Consider the following 12007-nt stretch of genomic DNA (forward strand, 5'->3'; position numbering starts at 1 on the left):
TTGAATCATACAGTATGTAGCCTTTTCAGATTGGCTTCTTCCATTTAGAACTATGCATTTAAGATTCCTCCATGTCTTTTCATGGCTTGAAAGCTCACTTCTTTTTATCACTGAATAATATTTCCATTGTATGGATATACCACAGTTTGTTTATCCATTCACCTACTGAAGGACATCTTGGTGGCTTCCAGTTTTTGGCAGTTATGAATAAAGCTGCTATAAACATTTGTGTGCTAGTTTTTGTATGGACATAGATTTGCAGCTCAATTGGGTAAATATCTAGGGGTGTGATTCCTGGATCATATGATAACACTATCATATGAAAATGTTTAGCCTTTTAAGAAACTGCCAGACTGTCTTCCAAGATGGCTACCATTTTCACTTTCCCACCAGCAGTGACAGTTCCTGTTGCTCCACGTCCTCACCAGCATTTGGTGTTGTCAGTGCTTTGATTTTAGCCATTTTAATAAGAATATAGTGGTATCTCATTGTTATTTTAATTTGCAAATCCCTAACATATGATGTTGAGCATCTTTTCATATGTGTATTTTCCATTTGTATATCTTTTTAAATGAGGTAACTGCTTAGATCTTTGCCCATTTTTTAATAGGATTATTTGTTTTCTTGCTTTTGCGTTTTAAGAGGTCTTTGCATATTTTGGATATAAGTCCTTTATCAGATATGTGTTTTAAAAACATTTTCTCCCAGCCTATGTATTATATTTTCATTCACTTAACAGTGCCTTTTACAGAGCAGAAGTTGTTAATTTTAACAAAGTTCAACATCAATTTTTTTTCTTTTATGAATCGTGCTTTTGGTGTTGTATCTAAAAACTCATTGCCAAACCAAAGGTCACCCAGATTTTCTCCTATGTTATCTTCTAGATGTCTTATAAGTTTTGCATTTTATATTTAGGTCTATGATCCATTTTGAGTGACTTTTGTGAAGAGTGTCAGGTCTGTGTCTAGAGTCATTGTATTGCATGTGGATGTCCGATTGCTCTAGGACCGTTTGTTGAAAAGACTACCCTTTCTCCATTGAATTGCCTTTGCTCCTCTGTCAAAGATTTGACTACATTTGTGTGGGTCTATTTCTGGGATCCCAACTCTATTCCATTGACCTATTTGTCTATTCTTTCACCAATACCATGCTCTCTTGATTAGTATAGCTTTATAGTAAGTCTTGAAGTCAGGAAGTATGAGTCCTCCAAACTTGTTCTTCTTCAGTATTGTGTTGGCTATTCTGAGTCTTTGGCCTTTCCATATGGAGTTTAGAGTTGGTTTGTCAGTATCTACAAAATAACTTGCTGGGATTCTTGTGATTGTGTTGAATCCATACATCAAGTTGAAAAGAAATGACATCTTAACAATAGCAAGTCTTCCTAACCATGAACATGGAATATTTCTCCATACATTTAGCTCTCCTTTGATTTCTTTCTTTAGAATTTTATATTTTTACTAAAATATATCCTATACATATTTTATGAGATTTATACCTAAATATTTTCTTTTTTAGTCTTACTTAGTGCTTATTTTATGTTGCATTTTTATATACGATTTTATTTAATTCTTATAACAATCTTATGAGATTGATAATATTATTATCCCCATTTTACAGATGACAAAACTGAGGTTCAAAAAGGTTTAGTAACCTGTTCAAAGGTCACACAGCTAATAAGTGGAAAAGCTGTGATTCAAGAGTAGGCCATATGATTCCAAAATACCTGCTGTTAACAACTAAGACATAATGGCCTCAAATACAATATATATAGAAGCATATTTAAAACTCAGCAGAGGGAATTGCTGTTTAACTCTGGTTTGCTTTGGAATTAGCTATGACACGCAAGTACAAGGACATCACAGAGTTATTTTCTTCCCTCTCTAGAAACCAGAAGACCGGCCACCTTTCTCCAGACTCTTGAGTCAACTGGCTGAAATCGCAGAATCGGGACTTTAAAAGAGACTCAGTGCCAGGCCACGGGCTGCAGATCCTGAGTGGGGCAAGGAGGTCTTCCCACCACAGAGCATTAAAAGCTGCCACCATCCCAGAACTCCTCAGAGGCAACTGGCCGGTGGCGCCAGTCCCTAAGCTGCCACGGAGGCAGCGGCCTGACAGAGGCGGGCACCAGGCCACAGGCAGGAGGCTCAGCCACTGAACTAGGAGCAGGGCCAGAGCAGTCTGTACCCTTCCTCCAGCCTCTTATCTTGTGTGGAGCACAAACCTCAATCGACAGCTTTCAAGCAACATTTCTTGCACTTCTTAGAGAAAGGGAGAGATGGGGCAGGACCCTGGATTATTACACTTATTGTTATTTTAAACATGGACCTAAAGTTCACGGTCAAGGGATTTTTTGATTTGACCTGACAACACAGAATCCCAGGATATGGGGCAAGATGAACAAGGAGCATGACTCTTTTTCAAGGAGAACTAGTGAGTTAATGAAAGTCACAAAGAGTAAGCTCTGCCTCTGTGATGCTGTCAGCCACAGCTTCCTGCCTTAGAGGATGATGGAACAGCTGCTCACATCAGAGGCCGGATATTCTGAGAAGCAGCTTTATGAGGTTTTACTCATAGAGTACACTGCCGCCTCTCTCCCTGAAGGGAGCATAATGGACTGGGGTGAACAATTCCGATCTTACCGCTGGAGTATTGGGTATCTGGTGTCTGGGCAGAAAGAAGGCATCAGATGGTGGAAACACCTGGTACAGGGAGAGGCCTTAGGTTGTAACCACTTGGATGCTCATTTACTACCAAGCCAAGCAAGTGACTCTGCGTCCCCTTCTGTGCCCAATGCTTCCACAGGCATCCTGGGAGGAAATCATGGCTTCCGTAAACACTGACTTACTGAGGCCTCCAGGAATCAGTCCCCTCTCTGCATTCTTCCATCCTCATCAACAGAGTGCAGACTTGTGCTGGGGAGTGTGGCCTGGCAGAGAAACTGAAGCTTGTTTAGGCCCTAGAGATGTGCAACTTTAAGGTTGAGACTTCCAAGTCTCCCCAGATTCTAAGAGAGGAGTAAGAGGTCTGTTCTTGCTCAAACCATCTGGATGGAAACTGAGTCAGGCACCGAGTGGGGGGCTTCCAAGATGCACAAGGATGCCTACTGTTGACTGAGCACTTGAATATGCAAAGTGAATATGTACTGAGCTACAAGCCTTAACTGCAGAATCTCAGTTCACCCTGAGTTCACACCAGTGCCGTGAGATATTATTATTATTCCCATTTTACAGATAATGGAACTTAGGCTTTGAAAAGCTTGGACACCTGCCTGAGGGGACAGAGCTAGGAAGAATACAGCCCACCTCTGTCTGACTGCAATGCACAGTTTCTCTATTTTTATTCAACACTGCCTCCTACTGAGGGTGAAAGGGATTGCTGAGGAGGTAAGTACAGTAGAGGGGAAAGTCCTAGAGAGCCAATAAAGAAGCCAACACAGCACCATCAGCAAGTAAAGTTGCTCCTGCATAGACCAGTGTGGCTGGCGGTGTAGCCCTCCAACTTGGAATAGGATCTTTTTTTCCTCATCTGTATCCTCACCTTCATCAGAGTTAATGACGTTGGAGGTACTAAAGGAGTAATTAGCCCTTTGATTCACTCAACCCACCAGAGTCATATTGCATGAAGCAATTTGTAGATGGGCTTCAAAGCAGCTTTAAAAGATTCTCCTGCAGAAGTATAAATACTTCCTTGAATTATCACTTCAACATTGAGCCGGCTGCGGTCTTCTTGGACACTTTCTGGGGGAGGGTATTCCCTGATGTAAGAGAGATTTAATTTTCCTACAGTGTTCAGGGAAAACTCTTTTTGGATGGTGTTGAAAGCAGCTCTTTCTAAAAAATCATATGATATTTTGACCGGCTGAAGATGCAGATGTACAACTTTTAAGTATAATTATTGTGAAACTGGTAGCTTCAAAAAAAACCTATCATTCAGAAGATGATATTTCTCAACTTATCCAAAATCATCCCTGTTTACTTTTTTGGCATTTTGTACATTCTTTTTTGGAACCTTTAATTAGAGATGATTTCTGGAACATCCAGCCTAGAAGGAAAACATCAGAATTGACTGATTTCTGTGGTATGGTTTAGAAAAATTCTCCCTTACATGGTATTATCTTGTTCAAGCTCAGAATCATTGAGGCTTTAACTTAACATGGGTCAAGAGGTTACCTCTCAGTGTCCTGCAAAATAGACTTCTGCCTGTTTGGTTTTTGGCTTTTTTTTTTCCCTCTCACATTTTGAAAATGGTGCCATGTGTTCACAGGGAATTCCCCTATGCAAAGTTTTGGTTCTAGATGCATTTTATAGATTTTGCATTGTGCCCTTTTGAGACTATGTATTTATATTTGGATAGATTGAATATTTATTAGTGTACAGTGATTGCTAATGTTCACAATTAAAATGTTACAAATATCTCTCATGCTTTGTAAATCACACCAAGTTAAAGGTTGGGTCTAGCAAATAAAGCTGTGCATTTTTGTAAATATAGTATGTAGAGCCTGGGTCCATATTTATCCCAATGTCAGACAACCAAAAGTTTTCCATAAATAATAATGGTTACATAGTTTCACATTCCACAGACAAATAAAGACTATACATCATTCAACATTGTTTCACCAAGTAAATTTCAGATGCTTCCTGTGACCTCTGACATGCTGTGCTGAGTGCTACAGAAACAAAGATGAAAAAGACACAGTCTTTACTTTTAAGAAACTCCAGGTATGGTTGGGAAGGCAGACATATAAACAAGTAAAATTATAATACAGCAATTAGAGCAACAACAGAAATAAGGTCAAAGTAGAGAAGAGCTCAGAAAAAGTGATGGAATCTATTGGGCAAAGGGTGACATCAGTGGAAACTTCCTAGAAAGTTGCTACTCAAAGTGTGGTCCCCGGACCAGCAACAACAGCATTACTAGCTTGTGAGAAATGCAAATTCTGTCTCCACCCTGAGATCCACTGAATGGGAATCTACATTTTAACAAGATCTACAGGTGATCATCTGCACATTAAAGTTTGGGAAGCACTGTCACAGAAGATACCATGTCTGACTCAGTTTTGAAGATGAATTATGCTTTTTTTAGGCAAGCCAATGGGCAGAAATAGAAATACTTTCCAGGTAGAGGGATAGAGGAAACAAAACATATTGGGAAGCTATTATCAGTTTACCATTGCTGGGGCATAGGGTGTGTGTGTGTGTGTGTGTGTGTGTGTGTATTCTCAGCAAGGGTGAGGATAATAGACAAGTTTAATCTCAGGCTATAAATCTAGACAAGGACCTAGATTTTAAAACACAAAAAAAGTTGGAACTCTAGTTGTAGAGAGGAAAAATGTCATTGAACAAGGAGAGAAGGTCAAATTTGTGTTTAAAAATATATTCTGGCAGCAGTGTGGAGAGTGGATTTGAGAGAGGCAAAGCTGGTGGAAGAGAAACCAATCTGGAGTGATTTTTGACTTGCTCCTAGTACCAAATTATTGTTCATACTCATTCTGTCATCTGCTGTGTGGGTGACATGTGGAAATTGTAATTCGGAGTTCTTAAGCCACAGTTGGACAGCAAGGCACAGCTGTTCTCCTCGCTCTTAAAATCCCAGGGAAATAAGGGCTGGGTTATTACAGTTTTGGTGTCTTGAGCTCTCCCTGTACCTTTCAGTTCACCAAATGCCCACGTCCACTGCAGGAGGCCAGCTCATGCACCCAGAGGACCAGCAGGTACCAGTGAGAAAGCCTGTGGCTTCCACACAGTCCTTTGTGGGACTCACCTCTGGGCTTGACTCCCCCTGGCAAATGACCCAGAGAGGAAGCTTCTAGAGCAGGATGGATGAACAGATCGGCTTCTCAGAGAGCATTTATCCTGCAGACCCTACTCTGCCTGGAACCTCCCAACACACAAGACCACCACACTCAGGAAAAGGCAGAACATACCCCCCCATTCAGCAAGATGGGCAGTGTGTGTGTGTGTGTGTGTGTGTGTGTGTGTGTGTGTGTGTATGAGTGTGTCTTCAGTGACTTTGCAATTCTTCCCAAGTCATCATGAGTAGTTGGTCTCTGGGATAACTGAATCATACAGATACTGTTAGGAGGAGTTTTAGAGATCATTTGTTACCATTCACCTGCTATTACTTGGCACTGTGTCAGGTGTATACGATGAATAAGGTATCAGTTGAGGACCAAACACATCACAGTCAAATTAAGATAATTCAAGGCGAGCCTATTTCAAAAGGACTATTTAACACAGTGTGGGTTTAGAAGAACCATAGTAAGTAGTACAGAGGCAAAGAACAGCCAAGGAGCAGTTACCACCCCTAGGCCCAAAGAGATGAGGAACGGAAGTGGTCACTTGCTTGTGGAAGCAGAGAGTCACCTGGAGAAAGATGCCTCGAGAGAAGAGGACATTTAGTGAGAGACAGAGGAAGCCCAAGGCAGCAACACAAGGAGGAGGCTGCAGAATAAATACGCTGGCCCCCTCTCCTCCCTTCCCCCCATCAACTGCTGGGGTTTCTTGTTGGCCGAACCCAACTGGAACCCAGAGGACAAAGAAATCCTAGTAGAGTAGTCCACAGAGGTCAGTCTGCAGGGGCGAGGGCAGGGTGAGAAGAGTGAAGTAGGTCTGGAGGAGCAAGAGAAGATATCCAGGGCTTCCCTGGTGGCGCAGTGGTTAAGAATCTGCCTGCCAATGCAGGGGACACGGGTTCGAGCCCTGGTCCGGGAAGATACCACATGCCACGGCACAACTAAGCCCATGTGCCACAACTACTGAGTGTGCATGCCACAACTACTGAGCCTGCGCTCTAGAGCCCGCGAGCCATGACTACTGAAGCCTGGGCGCCTAGAGCCCGTGCTCCGCAACAAAGAGAAGCCACCACAATGAGAAGCCCGCACACCACAGCGAAGAGTAGCCCTGGCTCACCACATCTAGAGAAAAGCCCATGCGCAGCAACAAAGACCAATGCAGCCAAAAATAAATAAATGTAAAAAGAAAAAAGAGAGAGAAGATATCCAGTACACATGCCAACCTTTCTGTAAGAAGCCTCAGGCTAGTAAAAATGTCCAACACATAAATAAATACAGTTGATTTTATGCTTTGCAGATTTTATACTTGCAACTCACCTACTCACTAAAATCTATCTGTAACCCCAAAGTCAATTCTTGCAGCCCTTTCACAGTCATTCATGACATGCCCAGGCCCAGAGCAGAGAAAAATTTGTCACTCTACATGCACATTCCCAGCTGAGGTCGAACAAGGCGAGGCCCGGCCTTCTCGTTTCAGCTCATACCATAAACTAGTGTCTTTTTTGAGGTCTGTTTAGTGCCAAATTTTTTGCACTTGTGTACACTTTATTGGTCATTTTGCTGTTTAAAGTGACCCTCAAGCATAGAGCTGAGGTGCTGTCTCGTGTAAGTGAAAGAAGGCTGTGATGTATCTTCCAAGGAAAACATGTGTTAGATGAGATTCACTCAGCATGAGTTATAGTGCTGTTGACTGTGAGTTCAATGTTAATGAAGCCACAATACATACTAAACAAGGTGTTTTTGAACAGAAATGTGCATAAAACAAGGTTATGTGTAAATCAGGTGACTTTATTAAACATAACCACTGAATGATGAGAATCAACTGTGATTGCAAAGCACTGCTGTAGGTCATCTGATGGAGCAATGGTCACAATCCAGTGAGAGCACAGAGAGTGAAAATACCCAAGGAAGCAGGGAGGGCTTCACAGAGGAAGTGATATTTGAGCTGTGTCTTAAAGGGTAAATGGGAGTTCCTAAGGAAGGGAGGGTCTGGAAGAACATTTCAGGCCAGACAAACCAGCACGCATAAAAACACATCTTATTCCACCTTCTTCCCTTGCATTATTTTAATGTTAGGACTGGGAACCTTGGGGCCCAAAGCCAGCAAGTGCTGGAGAATCAGTTAAAGGAAACTGGTGGATTATCGTTCCTTACCCTCCAGGTTCACATCTACCCACACCCCTCTCTACCCATCTAGAGCTAACAAGGAATTCCTGATCCCTTTTCATTTTCTCAGACTCATTTTGAGTACAAATGTCTATAAGCTGAGACAAGATATACAAACATTTACTTGCTTTTCTGTTGTGTATATCTCAAAGCACTTTCCCATTTAAGATGATGTTTGACCTCTCCAGCAGCTTTGACATGGAAGGGTGGGTGAGGGGGTCTCACTTGACAGAAAAGGGAAGTGATACACAGCATGCCTGAGGTTGTAGAGCTACTCAACACAAGTGAGATTAGAACTCAGATCTTATTCCAAGTCCTGCATTCTTCCTAAAGACCACGCCAAAATTCAAACCATGGTAATAATAATAAAAACAATAAAAGCTCCCATTTTTTTTAACATCTTCGTTGGAGTATAATTGTTTTACAATGGTGTGTTAGTTTTTGCTTTATAACAAAGTGAATCAGCTATACATATACATATATCCCCATATATCCTCCCTCTTGTGTCTCCCTCCCACCCTCCTTATCCCACCCCTCTAGGTGGTCACAAAGCACCGAGCTGATCTCCCTGTGCTATGTGGCTGCTTCCCACTAGCTATCTCTTTTACCTTTGGTAGTATATATAAGTCCATGCCACTATCTCACTTCGTCCCAGCTTACCCTTCCCCATTCCTGTGTCCTCAAGGCCATTCTCTATGTCTGCATCTTTATTCCTAATCTGCCCCTAGGTTCTTCAGAACCTTATTTTATTTTTTTTTTAGATTCCATACATATGTGTTAGCATACGGTATTTGTTTTCCACTTTCTGACTTACTTCACTCTGTATGACAGATTCTAGGTCCATCCACGTCACTGCAAATAACTCAATTTCGTTTCTTTTTACGGCTGAGTAATATTCCATTGTATATATGTGTCACATCTTCTTTATCCATTCATCTGTTGATGGACATTCAGGTTGGTTCCATGTCCTGGCTATTGTAAATAGTGCTGCCATGAACATCATGGTACATGTCTCTTTTTGAATTATGGTTTTCTCCAGGTATGTGCCCAGTAGTGGGATTGCTGGGTCGTATGGTAGTTCTGTTTTTAGTTTTTTAAGGAACCTCCATACTGTTCTCCATAGTGGCTGTATCAATTTACATTCCCACCAGCAATGCAAGAGGGTTCCCTTTTCTCCACACCCTCCCCAGCATTTATTGTTTGTAGATTTTTTGATGATGGCCATTCTGACTGGGGTGAGGTGATACCTCATTGTAGTTTTGATTTGCATTTCTCTAATGATTAGTGATGTTGAGCAACCTTTCATGTGTTTGTTGGCAATCTGTACATCTTCTTCGGAGAAATGTCTATTTAGGTCTTCTGCCCATTTTTGGATTGGGTTGTTTGTTTGTTTGTTTGTTTTGATATTGACCTGCATGAGCTGCTTGTAAATTTTGGAGATTAATCCTTTGTCAGTTGCTTCGTTTGCAAATATCTTCTCTCATTCTGAGGGTTGTCTTTTCATCTTGTTTATGGTTTCCTTTGTTGTGCAAAACTTTTAAGTTTCATTAGGTCCCATTTGTTTATTTTTGTTTTTATTGCCATTTCTCTAGGAGGGGGGTCAAAAAGGATCTTGCTGTGGTGTTTGTCATAGAGTGTTCTGCCTATGTTTTCCTCTAAGAGTTTTATAGTGTCTGGCCTTACATTTAGGTCTTTAATCCATTTTGAGATTACTTTTGTGTATGGTGTTAGGGAGTGTTCTAATTTCATTCTTTTACATGTAGCTGTCCAGTTTTCTCAGCACCACTTATTGAAGAGGCTGTCCTTTCTCCATTGTATGTTCTTGCCCCCTGTATCAAAAATAAGCTGACCATATGTGCGTGGGTTTCTCTCTGGGCTTTCCATCCTGTTCCATTGATCTATATTTCTGTTTTTGTGCCAGTACCATACTGTCTTGATTACTGTAGCTTTGTAGTATAGTCTGAAGTCAGGGAGCCTGAGTCCTCCAGCTCCGTTTTTCTTTCTAAAGATTGCTTTGGTTATTCGGGGTCTTTTGTGTTTCCATACAAATTGTGAAATTTTTTGTTCTAGTTCTGTGAAAAATGCCATTGGTAGTTTGATAGGGATTGTATTGAACCTGGAGATTGCTTTGGGTAGTATAGTCATTTTCACAATATTGATTCTTCTAATCTAGGAACACGGTATATCTCTCCATCTGTTTGTATCATCTTTAATTTCTTTCATCAGTGTCTTATAGTTTTCTGCATACAGGTTTTTTGTCTCCTTAGGTAGGTTTATTCCTAGGTATTCTACTCTTTTGGTTGCAATAGTAAATGGGAGTGTTTCCTTAATTTCTCTTTCTGATTTTTCATCATCAGTGTATAGGAATGCAAGAGATTTCTGTGCGTTAATTTTGTATCCTGCTACTTTACCAAATTCATTGATTAGCTCTAGTAGTTTTCTGGTGGCATCTTTAGGATTTTCTATGTATAGTATCATGTCATCTGCAAACAGTGACAGTTTTACTTCTTCTTTTCTGATTTGGATTCCTTTCATTTCTTTTTCTTCTCTGATTGCTGTGGCTAAAACTTCCAAAACTATGTTGAGTAATAGTGTTGAAAGTGGGCAACCTTGTCTTCTTCTTGATCTTAGTGGAAATGGTTTCAGTTTTTCACCATTGAGAACGATGTTGGCTGTGGGTTTGTCATATATGGCCTTTATTGTGTTGAGGTAAGTTCCCTCTATGGCTACTATCTGGAGGGTTTTTATCATAAATGGGTGTTGAATTTTGTCAAAAGCTTTTTCTGCATCTATTGAGATGATCATATGGTTTTTCTCCTTCAATTTGTTAATATGGTTTATCACATTGATTGATTTGTGTATATTGAAGAATCCTTGCATTCCTGGGATAAACCCCACTTGATCATGGTGTATGATCCTTTTAACTTGCTGTTGGATTTTGTTTGCTAGTATTTTGTTGAGGATCTTTGCATCTATGTTCATCAGTGATATTGGTCTGTAGTTTCTTTTTTTGTGACATCTTTGTCTGGTTTTGGTATCAGGGTGATGGTGGCCTCGTAGAATGAGTTGGGAAGTGTTCCTCCCTCTGCTATATTTTGGAAGAGTTTGAGAAGGATAGGTGTGAGCTCTTCTCTAAATATTTGACAGAATTCACCTGTGAATCCGTCTGGTCCTGGGCTTTTGTTTGCTGGAAGATTTTTAATCACAGTTTCAATTTCAGTGCTTGTGATTAGTCTGTTTATATTTTCTATTTCTTCCTGGTTCAGTCTCAGAAGGTTGTGCTTTTCTAAGGATGTGTCCATTTCTTCCAGGTTGTCCATTTTATTGGCATGTAGTTGCTTGTAGTAATCTCTCATGATCCTTTGTATTTCTGCAGTGTCAGTAGTTACTTCTCCTTTTTCATTTCTAATTCTATTGATTTGAGTCTTCTCCCTTTTTTTCTTGATGAGTCTGGCTAATGGTTTATCAATTTTGTTTATCTTCTCAAAGAACCAGACTTTAGTTTTATTGATCTTTGCTATTCGTTACTTCATTTCTTTTTCATTTATTTCTGATCTGATCTTTATGATCTCTTTCCTTCTGCTAACTTTGGGGTTTTTTTGTTCTTCTTTCTCTAATTGCTTTAGGTGTAAGGTTAGGTGTTTATTTCAGATGTTTCTTGTTTCTTGAGGTAGGACTGTATTGCTATAAACTTCCCTACTAGAACTGCTTTTGCTGCATCCCATAGGTTTTCGGTCGTCGTGTTTTCATTGTCATTTGTTTCTATGTATTTTTTGATTTCCTCTTTGATTTCTTCAGTGATCTCTTGGTTATTAAGTAGTGTATTGTTTAGCCTCCATGTGTTTGTATTTTTTACAGATTTTTTTCCTGTAATTGATATCTAGTCTCATAGCATCGTGGTTGGAAAAAATATTTGATACAATTTCAATTTTCTTAAATTTACCAAGGCTTGATTTGTGACCCAAGATATGATCTATCTTGGAGAATGTTCCATGAGCAGTTGAGAAGAAAGTGTATTCTGTTGTTTTTGGACGGAATGTCCTATAAATA

The 12007-nt window shown here is 40.3% G+C and overlaps 3 protein-coding genes across 5 annotated transcripts in view; 1 reads left to right on the top strand and 2 right to left on the bottom strand.

The window, feature by feature from the left end:
* The window catches only part of ITK (IL2 inducible T cell kinase), a 78912-nt gene extending 73583 nt beyond the window's left edge, over positions 1-5329 (top strand). The window contains exon 17 of the mRNA XM_082379086.1: positions 1885-5329. Coding sequence (XP_082235212.1) covers positions 1885-1956 — 72 coding nt within the window. The 3' untranslated portion in view covers positions 1957-5329. The remainder of the gene's footprint in view (positions 1-1884) is intronic.
* The window catches only part of MED7 (mediator complex subunit 7), a 116679-nt gene that overhangs the window by 97861 nt on the left and 6811 nt on the right, over positions 1-12007 (bottom strand). The gene's annotated exons all lie outside the window — the stretch shown is intronic.
* Positions 1-12007, bottom strand: part of GARIN3 (golgi associated RAB2 interactor family member 3) — a 101266-nt gene that overhangs the window by 80540 nt on the left and 8719 nt on the right. The gene's annotated exons all lie outside the window — the stretch shown is intronic.

Source organism: Balaenoptera borealis (assembly GCF_965194805.1).
Source record: "Balaenoptera borealis genome assembly, chromosome: 2".
Classification (NCBI taxonomy): domain Eukaryota; kingdom Metazoa; phylum Chordata; class Mammalia; order Artiodactyla; family Balaenopteridae; genus Balaenoptera; species Balaenoptera borealis.